Here is a 20,271-nt window from a genome sequence, read left to right as displayed (position 1 = left end):
TAACAGATATCCATACAGCAGTGGATATTACCAGTATCATGTCACATATGCGTGCAAAACTAGTGCAAAGCTTAACGCGCTGTCTCTCTTTCTGTGTGTGTGTGTGTGTGTGTGTGTGTGTGTGTGTGTGTGTGTGTGTGTGTGTGTGTGTGTCTGCGCTATGTGTGTGTGTGTGCGTGAACTTTGTAATGACTCATTGTTGCAAATCCACAAAAAAATGCATCAAATACTGATTGTTAAAGTTCTTACTGTAGTATTTCTCACACACGTTACTTGAGATCTGCTTCCTGAGGCAGCCGAGGGCGGCGATTGCTGACAGGCACGTAGGAGCGGTGGGCGGAGAGGACTAGCCTTAAAGGCCCAGTACAAAAAAACAGCAACAACCTTTTTTCAACTATAATATAGACACTTCAAACAGCTATAATAAATAATCTGATGTTTTTTTTTAAGCTGAAACTTTACAGACACATTCTGGGGACACAAAAGACTTATATTAAATATGAAAAAAGGGGAAAAAAAGGGGAGTAGGTGTTCAGGTCTTCAGAAACATATTTTTGTTGTGCTGGTTAAAAGTCTTTTCACATGCCAATAGTAATGATTAAATTAAATCATCTAAATGTATTTACATGTGTTTTTATATTCTGGGTAAGGCATAAGACTAAAAAATGTTCATCCAATTAAAATAGTGTCGGGCCGACATCTCCCATAATTCTGATAAGTTGCCCAAACTGTCTGTTAACAAATGTAGAATTGTGGAGAATTTTACAACTGAATTGTCCACCACTCTTCACACAGATCTGCCATTTACACGTGCACACGTGCCGAGCGTTCATGTGCACATGAGATGAGACAGAGAGAGCAGTAAAAACAAATGCTGAATCAAAACTTTGTAAAATCCTAGATGAGTACTGGAGTTACTTTTGCATGCTAAAGGATGAATGACACCATGGCTGAAGTATTTCTTATAGACAAGTAATGTTCTGTTTTAAAACTACTTTAGTAGATTGATGTAGATTGTGTTGTTATGAATGGGTTATATGCACAGAGGTGCTGTTTAACCACTGAAATCTCCCGGCGAAAGATTGATGAGACTAAATTCAATTTCATAAGGGACCTTTTACAACATCGATAATGTACATTTTTATTTAGATTATCAATAAAACATCAGTAAATAACGCTATTCCCCCTAGCCTGCTTTACTAAGGTGAAGTTGGTTTTATATTTACATCACATTGGTTCATTTTGGAACAATGACAGCCTGTGACGCGCTCCTTATATTGTTTACCATGCTACTCTGAATATTTGGTCTGAAATAGCATGTAAGTGTGGTTTAGTATTAGGTGTAATTCCTGCACGCCGCCGGCCAACCACTTAGTCGTTTTAGGACATTATGTGAGAAAGGGTTGTCTGCTGTCATCTTTAAGTTGCGCACGTTCATGTTTCAGGAGGCGTGGCTTTGGACGGCAGAGGTGGGACTTTCAAAGATATTATGCTAACCGGTTAGCATTGTGGCAAATCACCTACTGCACCTTTAAGATATTTTTTATTGTTATTGAATGAATGCATCAGTGTTATCTACATGATTTTAATATCCGCATGATTTCAATCATCACTAATATTCTGGGAATTTACAGTTGTAAACACCAAGAAACATGTAGAGATCCTGCAGTCAAACAGGGAACACAATGGGACCTGGGCTGAAATAGCTGTGAATATTAGCTTGGCTTTTTAGATGTGCTTACATTTATGACAGCTGAAGGGAAGTCTGACAAAGAGGTGTTTCCCTTTGTACTGTCGCTCATGTTGTGTTTAACACATATGAGGTAAAATGGTCATTTAACTCAGATACTAAAGCCTGATTTGTCCACTCTTGTGTAGCTACATAAGCCAATGGTGCAGGCCAGGGTCTATATGAGCCAGCCTATCACAGCATTCATCCGAATCAGAAAAATGTGTCTCCTGTCTTGGCCAGTCCCACTCACTGATGCTTTGTGTTCTCGCTGCGGGACCATGGTCATCTCCTGTCTTTGGCCGCTGATTATTCTCTTCAAAGAGGCAGACCTTCCAGCACTGATTTTTCTCCCCGATGAGAGGGAAACAGCGGAGCAGAGCACCTCTAGCTGCTGTGAATGGCATTACCTCAGTACATCACTGTGCATCTTCTGCTCTCTGCATCATTCTGAGTCACCGGTGCTATTCACACAAGAAGACCAGCACCCCTCATCAGCCGCGGGCAGCTTTATGACCTGAGGAGCAGCTCGCTGATGACTACACGTCTGCATTTGACACTGAGGAATGGGTCACTACACCAAAGTCAAACCTGAATCCCTCATCACATCCAGCACTGCCCAAGGCAGATAGTGAGCTCAACCACACCCACACCAGAGAAGTGGAGGACTTAAACGTGATTTATACTTCTGAATTAAATGATCTCCGTACCTCATGGCGCATACCTTTTTTAAAAGCAGGATACTCTTTTAGGCCACTCTCAGCACTGTTGATGATGCTGAGGAAAAAGGCTACACCGAGCTTCCCCCTCTAGAAGATTCTTCCCTCACCCCCAGCAGAAGTTTACATCTGATTTACAGGGATACACTTCCCTTAATATTATTTATAATATAAATCAATTTTGTCAAGCTCCTAAACTACTTGCAGGAAACGTAGCTAGCTTCTGGAATAGATATGTGTCATCATTTGCTGAACTACTGTCAAACTACTGAAAAATATGGTTAAGCATGTAACTTGTAGCTAGCTTGAGCACACGCCAACTTTTTCACTGCTGTGATAGCAAACCCACATACTGAAGAGAAACATTCCTCTTCCTACTCTCTCATGGATTGGGTTTCAGCCTCATTCTCAGGGAACTGAGATTATGTCAGTAACCAGTTTGGTTTTGTAAAACAAGCAAAGTTCAGTAGCTCAATATGTAGCTGGAAAATCTGCAGTGTGATCAGATCTGGCTGAACAATCATTAGATGTAAATGTTTATATAACTTTATGTAAGTGAAGAGCTTGTGTTTCAAAGGTGTACAAATGATAATTTCAAACATGTTTTCAATTGTTGCTATGTATGCAGTTTTGTATCTGTATGTGTGCATATGGAACATTAGATGCATTTAAGCAATTAGTGGTATGCACATCTATTTAAAGAGTCCCTATTTTGTGCACGCAAGCTCAAAAAACCCTTTCATTGCAACCCAGGCTCATTCTGAAAACGTAGTCCCGTGGATGTTTCTGGAGAGCGTGAAATACGTTCCGGGAGGTACGTATTTTTGCAGTTTTTGTTTTCGCGAATCCACAAGAGGCCGCTGCCTGCGCTTTTTCGTATCTCGAATTTCTCTCGCTCGAATTTCTCTCGCCGCTCGAAAGTGCCGTTCGCTTGCGCTGTTCTCGCGTAAACCCACCAGAGGCCGCTGTCGACCGAGCGTCTGTCTGACTGGCTGAATGACTGGATGACTGACTGGCCGGCCGACCAATCGACAGACCCACCCTCCTCCTTCCCTAAACCCAACCAATTTTACCGATTGACCCACCCACCCACTTACTTCCCTAAAACCCAACCAACAATTTACAAAAGCCGTCCAGAAAAAGAAAAGCCCTCGTCTGATTTTTACCATGTTTTTGGATTTCACCACATTCTCACCCTGTTATTCACTCGTTCATTTTTTTTTTGGATTCGGTTTTTGTCTTACCTGATTATTGGAACCGCTCTTCCCCGGACTTGAACCCCATCGTCGTGGTCATCTCCTCTCTGCGTCTCAAGTCTGCCAACGAACACGACGAGCTGACTGGACAAACTGGTTGCGGCAGGAAAGCCCTCCACATGGGATAAGCGGTCAGCCGGTAAGCGCAAAAAGGAACGGCGTCACACCGCCTTGTAGCGTTCCTTGAAAAAAAATTTTATGCAGCCATATGTACCCCCAGCTACATAATTTGCTCCATAAACGTCCGCGGGACTACGTTTTCAGAATGAGCCTGTGTTGTTTTATTTCTTAATAATATGCATTTATTTTACCTATTTATCCCAGCGACTTTGTTCAGCGATTCATTTGGTCCCAAATGAATCCATATGAACTGTAACTGACAAAGTCCCTGTCAAAGTCTGACAAAGTCCCATACATAATAGTCTCTGCTGCTCCTTCCTTTAACAGCAAACAGCCAGTGAATCCTGCGTTGCAGTGTAGGTTTTTGTATCAGTCATCAACAAACACAGCACTAGGTTGGCTATACTGTGGTATTGTTGTGAAAATTAACTTTAACCATTTATTCCCTGCAGCCGAATCTCCATCTTTCAGTGATCATCATCTTCGTGTCATGATCAGTCCCGTGATCACCCACGCTCTACTAGTGTCTGAAGGGATACTAAATATTTGGTGATGTTCCGTATCGATGTCGACACGTTCAAGCAAAAAATCTGAACCCAACACGTCGACTAATTTGTTAAAGAATCAATCGTTTTAAACATGGTGCACTTTCAGATTTAAACCTCAGCTGGATGTTTTCATTCTGTAACTCAGATGACCACAATATTTTGGATATTAGATGCATGGATTTTGAAGATGGGATTTATGGTCAGCTAAAGTTCTAAAGAAACATTTTAAAGCTAAACCCCTATTTAAAGCATTTATTATAAATCACTAATTTAGGCAGTGTTGCAAATATGTATTTTTTTTTTTTTGCTGATTTTTGCTGATTTTGGCAGGCTGTTTGAACTTTAAGGTTCATATGATATCATTACTTAATTTTGTATAGCCTTTTTGTATAGGCTTTTTATAATAAAATAGAAAAAATCTATAATAATCAAATATAAATCAAATGGTGGAAAAGAGCTGGATTAAGAACACATTGGGCCCTGGGGCTATAGCAAATCCAAGGGCCCCTTTTTTACCTCACAAAGGTGTATATATATATACACAATAAAATATATTATATATATAATAAAATCTATAATAATAAAATATAAATCAAGTGGTGGAAAATTTCATAATAAAATTCATTAATAATAGTGTGTTAATTAATACAATTAATAATAATTATATATATATATATATATATATAATTATTATTGATGTGATGGTCCATGCCAGATTCCTCAGAGCCCAGTGGTCAATCGTGCTTCTGGACTATGTTAACATAGGGCTTCCTTTTGGCACAGTACAGTTTTCACTGTAGTATTGTGATGCTTTTGCCAAAGTAGTCCTGAGCCCATGTGGTGATATCGCTTACAGATGAATGCCAATTGTTGATGTAGTGCCGCCTGACGGATCGGAGATTACAGTTGTTCACAGCTTGTGCCCTTGTCCTTTACGCACTGAAATTCCTCCAGATTCCTTGAATATTTTAATTATGTTCTGCACTGTTGAAGGTGAAATATCCAAATGTCTTCCTATCTTTCTCAGAGGAACATTGCTTTTAAACATTTCAATAATTTTGTCACATATTTGTTGCCAAATGATCCTCAGTCCATATTTGCTTTCCTTTTTTTGAATGCTGCTTTTGTACCAAATCATGATTACAATCACCTGTTGACATCACCTGTTTCAAATCGCATCATTGTTTAACCAATTTACCTGATTATTAACCCTAAATTGAATGTCTGAATGAGAGGAAAAGGTTTACATATGAAATTAAGTTGATGAGACAAAACGGTATTTTGTGGTCATATTGTCTGCAATGAAATACAAGTCAAAGTAAATTTGTAAATCACTACTTTTTTTTTATTAGAGTTTTCTTTTTATCGTCTGTCCCAACCTTTTCTGCTTTGGGTTGTAAAAAAAAGTGCACTTTAAAAACCTGGATGATGTACCATTAAAAATAAGTGTGGAAAACTGAATGCACTCGCAGCTTTGCTTACACAGCTAAAGAGGAAGAGTTATTGGGTGCTGAGGTTCGATTATTTTATTTATTTAGAATTGTGCAAGCAAATTCTCTTGCTTAAGTGATTATTCCATCTCCGGATGGTGTATAGTGTATAATTATAGTGTGTTATTTGGGACGCAACTAAAGAATACTTTTTATGAATAAATCCTTACTAATAGCATTAATGAAAAGAATTTGCTAAGTTATGGCCACGGCTGCTCATGATCCTGTGGCTGGTTTTGGATTGCTTGCAGCTGAATTATGTCCTTCCTCCATTTTCTTCCACAGATTGACTCTTATACACTGCGTTCCATTTGGAAGGACTCATCCCTATGCCCTAATCCCTTCTGAGGATTTACCCTCCAGAGTGACAGCTTCGAAGGGATTAGGCATTTGGATGAGCCCTTTGAAATGGAACACAGTGCGTGACACCATACAACTTCCCTGGCCAAAAGATCATGAGGCCTGAAGTGTCTATAAGTTGGACCCTTCAAAATCCTCTGAAAGGTCTTTCAAATTGACCAGTTTGAGCACTTCACTTTGGAACGTCACTTCAATGTGGCAGCCATGATTGCTTTCACACTGAAGTGCACCATTTGAACCACCAATAATTTCTCTCAGGTCCAGGTCAATGTGCTGTGCATTGTGGTAACAGATGCAACATGACGTCACTTTCTAAGGACCAATGAACTTGTCTGACCAATTTCATGAAATGTCAAAATGAATCTCATTGGCAGAGTAAATAAGATTTAAAGGCAACCTATGATGTAAAATCGAGTTTTGGAAGCTGTTTAGACAGAACTGTATGTAGGTATAGTGTGTCCACAGTCATATTGGAGTGATATAAACACAAGTCTCTTTTTTTAATTTTCTGACATTTAAATAGGATCCAAATGCCAGTGATTTTTGAGGCCCACCGCAACGTGACGTAGGAGTGCAGTTTTCCCCACCCACCGAATTGATTGACAGGCGCCATGTCTCCATAATTACATGTATACACATGTCCACAGAACTATCTTTTCAAAGAAACTGCTATTAATATATCTGTTCAAACACTCTGTGAATAATTGTATCTCAAGAATTAGTTTTATAAATTAAAAAAAAAAATTTTTAAACAAAGCATGTAATAAAGTCCGGTATAATCACAACAGCCGTATGGTGTCACTAAACGTGCATATATGTGTGTTCTGCACACGTGTGAGACTCATCATTTCAGAAAGGCTTGAATAGACTCCACAATAAATACAGTACATGCAATACACTTACATGGTATTTCTGATTAATGACCTGTATTTTAGCTTCATCCGTGTCTGTCTCTGTCATTGATTGCTGCTTATCTGACGTAATGCATGAGAAGCAGACACACGGGTGGGAATGGTGGGCGGGGAGAACCAACTCATTTGCATTTAAAGCCACACGCTACAAAAACAGCTACACTTACACTAAAATGTGCATATTCTACCTTGTATAATAAATAATCTGATGGGTATTTTGAGCTGAAACTTTACAGACACATTATGGAGACACCAAATGCTTATCTTACATCTCGTAAAAAGGGTAAAATAGGTGCCTATTAAATTAAACTGAGTAACAGTGTACTTCAAAATAGCAAGATATTTTAGTACATCTCTGAAAATGAGTCTGTAAATACATTTGTAAACATGAATAAAAGTATTCAGTTTTAATTGTATTTAAGTACCCCCCCCCCCCCCCAAAAAAAAAATAAATAAATAAAAAATAAAATAAATAAATAAAAAATAACATCTAACTGCAGTAATCTAAGAAGTACTTTAGACCTCAGCATTCAATTACATTATAAACTGCATTAAAGTTAACATTTCAAAAAGCATAATTGTGCCACTTTAACAAATGTTTTACCTAAATATTTTTTAAAGCTGCACATTAAACAGTGGCTTTTGAATAAGTTTCTAAAGAAAACTATTTCAGTCCTTCTAATTTCTAAATAAAATCACTACTACTAGGCTCTACAATATTTCCATGTGTAATACTTGCTGTTTCTTTGTAATTAAATAGTGAATTATTATTAGTAGTAGTATGGCACAAAGAATGTAAAAATGTTTGTATTTCTGCATTTGGCAATACAATGTCTGAATGGACTATAGTGCCATAATGATTTGACATGGTTTCATTTGCACATTCTCATGTAAATTTCTTTAAAATCTCATTGTGTGTATAGGAATATGCTTTAATTGGGTGTTTTGTGAGAATTTAATGTTTATGCATGAGCGTGTTGGGCTCTTTGACGAATCTTTAGAGATTTTTAAACCAGTAGAAGAGTAATATGATTGTCGCTCATGTCTCTCTGAACAGTGGCATTGTGGGAAGGAAAGGGTCTGCTGGGGTGCATCTGAGGCCTCTGATCTGCTCATGCTAACACACTGTGATCTCACTGAGACCTCAAAGACTCCTTCTGTTTGACATCTAAACCCTGCAAATGCCTGAAACTTCATTGACTGCCTGCAACACTTTGTACATATGTGTTGTAAACCCTTCTTTGTTTTTGGTCTGTGCTCCAAGCATTTTGCTCTTATCATTATTTCAAACAAGGCTAAGTATGAGGCATTTAGAGTATGCTTTTAATCAGTCTTTAACTGGTGCACATGATGTCTTCTAAATGGTATTCAGACAGAAAATATTTCTAATCTTGCTGAAAAAACATGTCTAACAAGGGTAAAAAATGCAGAACAGGGTTATTTTGTGGCAATATATGACATTTTTATATTATTATAAGCATTATCTAGTTAGTATTTTGTTTTCAATTAAATATGAAAGGGGAATATTTGTATTTATTGAATGATTTCTGCAATGTTTTAAACTGTGGCAGATACAATACATGATTTCTAAACCTATATACATATTTCACATTTTTCTGAACGCATTAAACAAAAGGCCCAATAGCCTTACTAGAAAATGCAGAATTGAGCTTTTTCCCTTACAGAATTATGCATTTTTACATTATAAAAAATCTTTATTATTTTCCTATTTTGAAAAGCGAATGTTTCGCTGAATGGATTCCAATCTTTCTTTATATTTAGAGAGATTTTAAGATTTGTGAGGGTCATTATTCATACACACACACAATTATATATTATATTTTGTGATTAATCACTGCATGACAGAAAACTAATCAACACTGCTGTATGAGTGTTTAATACAGTGGCTGAGAGAGTGACAGCTATGTTTCTGTCATCTGCCTTACTTTCTTGCTATGTTAATGTCATGTCAGGTCAGGCAAGAGTATTAGAAAGCAGATCTGTTTGCAGTAATATACTTCAATATACAAAAATAAAAAGAGAAGATAAGCCACAGTGGGGATTACATGCAACTGTGTGCAAAACAACAACAAATGCAGCAGACAATGAACTAAGCCAAAGCAATTGACAATAAGGGGCTGTTAAAAAAAAAAAAAAAAAGATAAATGAGTGCATCTTGGGCATTAATTTACACCATGATGAAATTTTGCAGGGCTGGAAAGGCAAGCTTTGAAAAATGTGCTTTAGTGTTTTCCCACTTTCAAAAAAAGAGATAAAAATGGGAGAGACTGATAACAGCAGTGGAGAAAGGACAAGAATAAATGTACTGTGCTTCATTAGAAGCTGCATTAGAAACTATCAATTTTGTTGTTGTTAATGTAATTAGAAAAGAGCACACCCCACAAGAAAAAATACTATAGTAATATGTAGTGTTGGACAATAACACTTTACTAGTAATGCGTTACTGTAACACATTACTTTTGACAGTAACTAATACTGTAACGCATTACTTTTGACAGTAACTAATACTGTAACGCATTACTTTTGACAGTAACTAATACTGTAAAGCATTAATTTTGACAGTAACTAATACTGTAACGCATTAATTTTGACAGTAACTAATACTGTAACGCATTACTTTTGACAGTAACTAATACTGTAAAGCATTAATTTTGACAGTAACTAATACTGTAACGCATTAATTTTGACAGTAACTAATACTGTAACGCATTACTTTTTAAATATATTAACTCCGTTACAGTTACAATAGGATGCGTTTGTCTGTTACTTGGTAAGTTAATTAATTTTGGCTGCAGTCTAGCCTACATCTCCCTGTTTACAGCAGCAACACAATGTGGGATTGGTGGATACCAAAATGCGACTTCATCCAGTAAGGAAAAAAGATCACATATGTGATTATCATATGACAGGAAAAAACTATAATTACACCATGTGTGCCTGCCAGTAACTTCTTTCATCTTGTTCCATCAAGTGTTCGATTCCATGTTTAATGGTCAAAAACATAAGCTCTTAAGTAGACAGGCTAATGGTAATTAAACTAGTGGTCGACCAATATATATATATATATATATATATATATGATGATGATATTTGTTTCAATATTTTTCCAATATCGGCATTGGGCAATATATTTTTCTGTTTGGCCAATATGTTTGATGCAGGACTTTTATTTTAATGGTGCTGAGAGCAGCAGTGTTTGAGCACACTGCTTATACTCCTTTTTTGCTTGTGGTTGTCATTCAGTTCTGCCTAATACAGCTAGAAGTCTAATAATCTAATATTCAGATTGAACTGTTAAACAAAGTAATTCAAATACATGCAAAAGTATTGTAACGATTGCTTTAATTATTAATAAAGACAAATAATACTTTCTCTTTTGCCTGACTAAAATGACTAAAAACATTTCCTTCTGTCAGACACAGTTCATATGCCTGAGAAAAACACTATCTTGTAAAGAATGAGAGGTGTTAGTCATAAGAGAATTAGTTACTTTTTCAGTTAGAGAAAACCAGAAAGCAGTGAAACGCAAGTGGCTTCTGTGGTGATGCACACAGTGAGCGCACAACTAGTAATGAGCACTTGGTACAAGAATGTACTGTAGGTTGTGAGTCGGGCTGCCAGGTAAACAAAAGTACAACAATATTATTATGTGTAACAAAATAAATGTCTCCCACCAACGGAAAAACTAAACTTTCCTGACCTGTGAGCTGTTTATGTGTTCACAGCGCACTCATAGTGCAGCAGCACACTCATACAGCAGTGCACACTGTGCATCACTTCATTCTTTATTATAAATAAAAAGCTAATAAAATCAACAGCATGCTACTTACTTTTTGGTGGCTTTTATTTTATCAACAAAAACTAGTCACACGCACACACACACACACACAATTATAACACTATACTTTGAAATTTATCACTGTATGACAGAAACCTAATCAACACTGCTGTATAAGTGTTTAATACCATGGCCAACAGAGTGACTTTCTTTATATAATTTCATGGCAGGTCAGGCAAGTTAGATTCAACTGTATATATATATCAACAAGGTACATATATATTCAACAAGGTACTGGAAATATTCCTCCGAGATTTTGGTCCATATTGACATGATAGCATTACGCAGTTGCTGCAGATTTGTTAGCTGCACATTCATGATGTAAATCTCCCGTTCCACCACATCCCAAAGGTGCTCTATTGGATTGAGATCTGGAGGCCATTTGAGTACAGTGAACTTCTTGTCATGTTCAAGAAACCAGTCTGAGATGATTTGCTCTTTACGACATGGTGCGTTATCCTGCTGGAAGTAGCTATCAGAAGATGGGTACACATAAACACATGGGTGGTCATAAAGGGATGGACATGATCAGCAATAATACTGAGGTAGACTGTGGCGTTGACATGATGCGCAATTGGTACTAATGAACCCGAAGTGTGCCAAGAAAATATCCCTAACACCCATTACACCACCAGCAGCCTGAACCGCTGATACAAGGCAGGATGGATCAATGCTTTCATTTTGTTGACACCAAATTCTGACTCGAGCATCTGAATATCGCAGCAGAAATCAAGACTCATCAGACCAGGCAATCTGCTTTTCCAATCTTCTATTTTCAAATTTTGGTGAGTTTGTGTGAATTGTATCCTCAGTGTCCTGTTCTTAGCTGACAGGAGTGGCACCTGGTGTGATCCTCTGCTGTTGTAGCACATCCGCCTCAAGGTTATACGTGTAGTGTGTTCAGAGATGCTCTTATGCATACCTTGGTTGTAACGAGCGGTTTTTTGAGTTACTGTTGCCTTTCTATCTGTCTCGCCATTCTCCTCTGACCTCTGGCATCAACAAGACATTTTTGCTCACAGAACTGCCGCCCACTGGATATTTCCTGTTTTCCGGACCATTCTCTGTAAACCCTAGGGATGGTTGTGCGTGAAAATCCCAATAGACCAGCAGTTTCTGAAATAATCAGACCAGCCCATCTGGCACCAACAACCATGCCACGTTTAAAGTCACTTAAATCACCATAAATTCTTCCCCATTCTGATGCTCGGTTTGAGCTGCAGCAGATTGCTTTGATCATGTCTACATGCCTAAATGCATTGAGCTGCTGTCACGTGAACTTTTAAAAATTTGCATTACAAGTAGACAGGTGTACCTAATAAAGTGGCCTGTAATTGTATATGTCCAAACCAGTTACTTTAAGTGCATTTACCTCACACAATCATTTAAAATCCATTTCAAATTATTTGTATACTTATTTAAATTAATTTAATTCAATTTTAATTGAATTCAAATGTAATTATAAGTTAAAATAATTCAAATGATATCAGTCGTCACCCACCCTGCTTTCAAAGATATTGGAATCTGCTTTCAAAAAAGCCATATACTGTACTGTAGGTCAATGACTAAATGAAACTAGAATCAGGCGTACAAAATAATGAGTAACTATGACAACAAATGAGTAATGGGAACAAGAGAAACACACAGTGTTGGATAATGCTTACTAAAACACCACCAAACAGAGTATACATGAACTATTTGGATACTTTTGTGTGCAAGAAGATTTTTAATATCTAGTAATAGAGAGCAATTTACAGTATAGGAGCTGAAGTTAATTGTAGCCTGTGGCATTATAGTGATTTCCAATTAATTTGAGATCCTAGTATACTGTAATTTGCAGCACAAGCTGAACCGTAATGTTTGTGTAGTGTTACACCCCTATAGTCAGCTTGATTTTTATTCCAGGTATTTATTTAGAGCAGCAGCGGTGAGTGTGATTTTTGAGGTGTTTGTGCTGCTGTAATGTGTTGCCTGTCTAGAGGGCGAAAACCGTGATGTGTGAAAGCGCTTGTGCATGTTTGCTGAGCAGGTGGTGAAGCATCTCTCATCCCTAGAGGATTGTCCTTACTGTGGTGTCTCTCATGATCTCTCTCTCTCTCTCCCTCTCTCTCTCTCTTTTTCTCTCTCTCTCTCTCTCTCTGTGTCTTTCAGGTCAGCTGTGTTTACGGGACCTACTGACGTTACGTTTCTGCCAGACACTCCATTGGCTTGGCCGATGTCAAGTGCCTTCTGTTCGTTTGAAGTGCTGCAAGACCTGCAGTCTGCCACCACGAGGCAGTGATCGCACCACAAGCCGCTAAGATACACACACTGCAGAATGTAATAACAGGGAACACAAGATTATGACACAAATACTCAAAGAAGCTTTAGATTAATCCATTGTTGGACAAGCTTTCAATCTGGTCTAATCAAGCCGCTGCCATTGACAGTTGTCAGGTTCAGAATACACAATATATTTGTTTGTTTATACAATAATCATTGTGTCGGATTATGCGACTTTGATTCTGACAAGAACTAGTGTGTAAATAGACAAGAGCTATGTTTCCATCATACCTGCCAACACTCCCGTTTTTCCTGGGAGTCTCCCGTTTTTCAGACCCATCTTCCGCCACCCACCCGTTATGTTATTTCTCCCAGGAAATTCCCATAATTTCACCCCCCCCCTGCCCCCCAAAAAACCCAACACCACACCCCCGGGCCTCATCTTTTTGGTACAGTCCATAACACCACCGGATCGCCGACTTTGGTATAGTATTAGATAGCAACGGCTGCCCAAAACCTGGTGCATAGTACAGTTACTTAGCTGTGTTATTCAGACACCTCACCCCTGACACCTAGACATTCCCACCACCACCCCCGACCCCACCACGGTTTCCTGGATTTTTAGAGACAAATGTTGGCAGGTATGGTTTCCATCCAAAGACCCGATTTATGATTTATGCGCAAAACTGGAATACCACATACAATATTATGCAAATAAATCCAATTTGTCAAATAGAACAAAATTGTCATTCTCTCCCTGATAAACTTGTGCCAAATATTTATTCATTCATTTTCCATTGACTTATTCCCTTTATTCATCAGTGGTCGCCACAATGGAATGAACCGCCAACTTATCCAGCATATGTTTTACACAGCGAATGCCCTTCTAGCTGCAAAAAAAACCTATAAACCCTCATAATTACACACACCATGGTCAATTTAGTATACTCAATTCACCTACAGTATAGCGCATGTATTTGGACTGTGGGGGTAACCAGAGCACCCGTAGGAAACACATGCAAACACGATGCAAACTCCACACAGGAATACCAACTGAACTAGATGGGACTCGAACCAGCGACCTTCTTGCTGTGAGGTAACAGTGCTAACCACTGAGCCACAGTGACGCCCCTGGCGCCAAATATCAAAAAGTAAAATTGAATTTTATGAGGTAGGGGAAGCCACTGCAGGCCTTTTTTCTTCACAGTTCTGGAGGTAATAATACTGAACCACTTTGATGACAGACTTTGGCTGAGGGATTTTAGAATGACCAAAACAACATTTCAGATCATTTATAATGTTGACATTCCGCTGGGGTTTGTCAATTAATGCTGTACCCTTGCACCCATTTTTGTCATCACATGATCTGTTAAAACAAAATCACATGACTTTTTTGATGCACCTGCTGGAATTTATTCGGTAAATGTGTTTTCATTTTAGTTTGTTTTTTTGTTTGTTATTGGATTAAAAACGCTTTATTATGTGCATTTATCAACATTTTTGCGCATCTTGCTATTCCATTATGCAATTTTGTATGTGAAATTCCAAAATTTGCATTAAAACATTAAATGCATATGAAAACATAGCTTAATAGCCACCAAAATGTGGTGGTCCTTTGAGGAAACATCTTAAAAGCAGGAGTACATTATTTCTTTATGGTTTCTGCGTGTTTGAAAGCTGTGTACAGAAGAGCTGCAGAGCTCCCGTTGGTTAATATGACAGATGTGGCGGGGAACTGTCAGTCAGGACTGAGTAAAATTCAACACGCTAGTCTTACTGTCATCCACTATGAAGACACACAGTGTGAGATAAAATGATTGAATCTTGCATCCCAACACCCACTGCCGTTTATGAATTACCACAACACATCCAACATCATACAGATTGTGCTACAATCAGGCTGATATTGCATAGTCTGAATCCGGCATAATAGTTAATCGTTAACAAATGTAATTGGTGCTTCTTTCCGTCCGTCATCTCAAACAAGCGTTGAAAAGACAGGTGGACTGCTGCAGCGGTGATGTGCTTTTGTAGGCCAGAACAAAGAAAGCGTTTAAGCATGGCCATCGTCCCTAAATAAATAGATTTGTGTAGGTTTTTGGTTAATGTATGAAATAGGATATTTTCTTGTTTTATTCTGACAAAATTAATCAGATGTTTTTGTGGTATTTTATTTTTAAATGTTAATGTTGAAAAAGGCACTAATTAGCAAGTGGCTAAACTGGAGGTTTTCAGCATTCCAAGTCAGACTTTTAAGGAACATTTAAAAAAAAAAAAAGATTGTAAAAGTTGCTGAAGCTTCATATAGTAGTGGCGATATTGAAACCATGCGACCATTGTGTCATTTGTTTAACCTTGACTATTTAACTGTTTAACCATATTTTGGCTTCATAATTAATAAAAGTTGCATACTATATAGTACATTAAAACTTTATGTGAGCCGAGGAGTATGTCTGAATTCTTAGTATTTGAAAAACAGTACGCAAGAAGTATTCAGATGACACTACTTCGGTGAGATTCTGAAGTGTGCATCATATAATACCACGCAAGAAAACTCTAGAATATGGAACCAGATCAGTCTCAAAATAAAAATACATTGACAAAATAAAGTCATACACATTTACAAAATTTAATAAGTAAATTCAAAACACAATTTGTAAATACACAAATCCAATTCATAAATTCGAAACATAATTCATAAATACACAAATCCTATCCGTAAATTCAAATCACAGTTCATAAATACACAAAACTCAATTCACAAATTCAAAAAACTATTTACAGTATAAATACGCAAACCACAATTTCGTAAATTCAAAATACAATTCATAAAAATGCAAAACAACTTTTGTAAATTAAAAAAAAAAATTCATAAACACACAAAACACAATTCGTAAATTCAAAAAACAATTCATAAATACGCAAAACACAATTCGTAAATTTAAAAAACAATTCATAAACACACAAAACACAATTCATAAATTCAAAAAACAATTCATAAAATTGCAAAAAACTATTCATAAATACGCAAAACACAATTCGTAAATTAAAAAAACTATTCATAAACACACAAAACACAATTCGTAAATTCAAAAAACAATTCATAAATACGCAAAACACAATTCGTAAATTCAAAAACAATTCATAAACACACAAAACACAATTCGTAAATTCAAAAACAATTCATAAACACACAAAACACAATTCGTAAATTCAAAAACAATTAATAAAAACGCAAAACACAATTCGTAAAATCAAAAAATTATAAACATGCAAATTCAATTCGTAAATTCAAATCACAATTCATAAATACACAAAACACAATTTGTAAGTTCAAATCACAATTCAAATACATGCAACACAATTCGTAAAATTGAAACACAGTTCATAAATACGCAAATCCAATTCGTGAATTCAAAACACGATTCATAAATAAGCAAATCAAATTTGTAAATAAAAAAATTGTAAATTCAAAACACAATTTATAAATACACAAAGCACAATTCGTAAATTACAAACGCAATTCATAAATATGCAAATCCATTTCGTTTATTCAAAACAATGCGTAATTTCAAAACACAATTTGTAAATTCATTTGCGGAATTTTTTATGATTTTTTACTTGTGAATTCACACATTGTGTTTTGAATTTACAAATTTTATTTGTGCATTTATAAATCATGTTTTGAATTTACAAATTAAATTTGGTAATTGTGAATTGTGTATGAATTTTATTTGTAAATGTATTATTTTTGAGACTTATCTGGTTCCATACCATGAATGACAGTGAAGCGACACAATAATGACAAATGGAATTCCATTCATCTGAAGTCCATTATCACTACTCACATTCATACAGTATGTGCTTGTAGTGTTGTCAATTCAAATTCAAATGTAGTACCTTCTTGAGTTTCATTTCTGCATTATTTAAAAACTACTGACAAAGTCCTGTTAGGATTTTGTCAGCCTGATCTCACAAAAAAAACGTATTTTACATTTGGCAAGTTTAGTGGCTAATTCGTACTAATTTGTACAGTCATACACAATGTTCAGTCATACAAAAATGTACGATTTTAAAAAAGGACGTGTGGCACCCAACCCCACCCCTAAACCCAACCATCATTGGGGGATGAGTAAATCATACTAAACTGTACAAATGAGACTACGAATTCATACAAATTAGTCACAAAATCAAAAAGTTACGAATTGCCGTGGGATTGTGTTGGATTTTGTTTATGGAATCAGGGTTGGCCTACTAAAAACATGTCTTCGCTGCAGTAATCTATAGAAAATACTTGGGGAGGACATTTTTTATTTTTTTACTCTTACAAATATTGTCATAATTTGGCTATTTTTATGTTTTAGATCCTCCAGGGATTTAGGACATTATTTAATTTTTTTATATATGTAGCTTTAGATAGCAGATGATTATATTTCTCACTGCTATATCAAATCGAAAACCAGTAATGAAGTACCTGGTGCTGCAAAATATCCTGGTGCTAAACGTAGCGAGTGCTAAGCTCTTCATACAGTCTGGTTGCTACTTGAATTATTTAGATAATATTTATAGTATTTTCATTGTATGTGTCTGTATTACCCTTTTGGATTAATTAACACACACAGACAGACACATGAAATAATAGTTCAGTGTTGAACAAAATAATAGTTAAATGTATAAATCATAGAATAGATTAATGTCTTATTTCATATAGTCTTTACAGTATTGTGCTCTTGTTACTAATAGAGACGTCAGTTTAAAACAAAACTCTCAAGGTTATTCATGTACTTTATTTTTTTCCTAATACATGACCACTGTTTAGGTGTACCTATTTTTATTAATATTATTGCTATCGGCTCAATAACAAAATTGGGTCAGTTTCGATAAAGTCGAGGAATTGTGTTTTTCCATTAATTGAACCACTTCACATGCTTGCTGCTTGATATTATTTTACTAGTATTTGAATTTTGGTTAACATTCAATGACTTGGTTGCTTTATTTGTGTTTTTTTTTTTTTTTTTTTTTTTTGATCAGGCAATAGATTTTATTTATATAAAGGGAATTTGTCCAATGAAATAAAGAGTTTACTAATAAAGTTCAGAGATCAGTTCAAACTTTTAACATTAGTTAAACATTAACATTGTTTATAATGTGTGTTAGCAGTCATACAGAACATTTTGAGAATTCTTTACTCATATTTTATCCATATACAGTTTAAGTCAGAATTAATAGCCCCCCCCTGAATTATTAGGCCCCCTGTTTATTTTTTTCCCCAATTTCTGTTTAACAGAGAGTTTTTTTCAACACATTTCTAAACACAGTAGTTTTAATAACTCATCTCTAATAACTTTTTTCTTATCGTTGCTAATGATGACAGTACATAATATTTGACGAGATATTTTTCAAGACACTTCTATACAGCTTAAATTGACTTTTAAAGGCTTAACTAGGTTAATTAGGTTAACTAGGCAGGTTAGGTTAATTAGGCAACTTATTGTATAATGATGGTTTGTTCTGCAGATTAGAAAAAAATATGTAGCTTAACGGGGCTAACAATTTTGACCTTAAAACTGCTTTTATTCTAGCCGAAATAAAACATATAAGACTTTCTCCAGAAGAAAAAATATTATCAGGCATACTGTGAAAATTTCCTGAATCTGTTAAGCATCATTTGGGAAATATATATAAAAAAAACAATAAATTCAAAGGAGGGCTCATAATTCTGACATCTGTATATCGGCCTACAAATCGATATTGGTCAAAAATTCCATATTAGTGCATCCTTTCTTACTAAATATTAATTTGTGGTCACATTTCAGTGAATTATTGCAGGAAAAAGTCTATTTTCAAAACTGTAGACGTGTATAACACAGCTCCCGTTCAAAACAAGCTCGTGTCTCTGTTATTGTTCTGTTGGTAATAGAGTAGAGCAGAATGTCAGGACCTGGAAGAATAATTGGATCCCCTCAAGAGTCTCCTTTGGGGGTTTTCAATGACCTAAAATAATTTCTGTGGTAAACATAACTCAGCAGCACTCGAACATTTTGTTCCACAACCTAAACTGCACAGACTCGCACCCCAAATATTTTACACAACCCTTGTAAGAGCTTTAAAAAAAATCACGTTTGCACTATGAGTGTGTCTAATCAGTGTGCGAATTGTAGATTGACGATCAGGGGGGTCAACTGTTTTGGTTAGTTTGTGTAAAACATGTTTCAGTCATTTATGTATTTATTTTTAATTACATCTACTTTACTAATAAAACGTATTTAAGTTTTCAGTATTTTGAGGCATGTTTAATGTATTCCCCCCTACTGTATTCTCTGATTAGCTATTTCAGATGTTACTGTAGGTTAAACTAAAAACTATGCGTCTAATTAGATTTTTTTTTAGGCTATATACAAACACCTATTTTACGAGAAAACAAAGTCTATTGGTGCTCTAGATCTGCCACTCTTTTCTCGAACAGACTGATTGGCAAGTTCAATCATTAACAATGGTTTAAATGGTTAAGCTGTGGTCATACCGCACTTTTCTGCCCATAGATTTTCATTCATACGCACGAATGCGACAGACGAAAAATGCAAGCTCGCACAACAAGTTTGGCAGTTCGCTGCGTTGGAAAGTTCAAGCTTGGTGAACTCTGACCTGCGAAATTGCATCACATGATTGCGTGAGACCAATCAAGGATCCAAACATGACCTCTCTGTACAGACATTTACAACTTGGACAATCACTTCTTTTTTAATGTCTAATCATCTTGTTTAATCTTGCCCCATTTCACAGCGCTGTACGACAGACTTTCACATACTCAATCTCTAGTGTGACTGCAGCTTTATAGGGTGGTCACATGTATATTTAAATTATCTATTATTTTTAATTATTAACATTACTATTTAAAATACAGATCAAAGTGAATTATTTCGAAGTATTTAACAACTGACCCCCCCCCCCATACACATTTTCAACCTCTTCCTATTCACACTGAATCAACTCATTAGAACATTAGAAGACACTCAA

At 36.2% G+C, this 20,271-nt stretch overlaps 1 protein-coding gene across 1 annotated transcript in view; it reads left to right on the top strand.

The window, feature by feature from the left end:
* The window catches only part of LOC130232338 (A disintegrin and metalloproteinase with thrombospondin motifs 7), a 186,647-nt gene extending 170,547 nt beyond the window's left edge, over positions 1–16,100 (top strand). Inside the window, exon 24 of the mRNA XM_056462181.1 lies at positions 13,144–16,100. Coding sequence (XP_056318156.1) covers positions 13,144–13,292 — 149 coding nt within the window. The 3' untranslated portion in view covers positions 13,293–16,100. The remainder of the gene's footprint in view (positions 1–13,143) is intronic.
* Positions 16,101–20,271: the final 4,171 nt, after the last annotated feature.

The sequence above is a fragment of the Danio aesculapii genome, chromosome 7 (genome assembly GCF_903798145.1).
Source record: "Danio aesculapii chromosome 7, fDanAes4.1, whole genome shotgun sequence".
NCBI lineage: Eukaryota > Metazoa > Chordata > Actinopteri > Cypriniformes > Danionidae > Danio > Danio aesculapii.
Note: the sequence above shows the minus strand (reverse complement) of the source record. Positions and strands in the feature narration are given on the sequence as shown.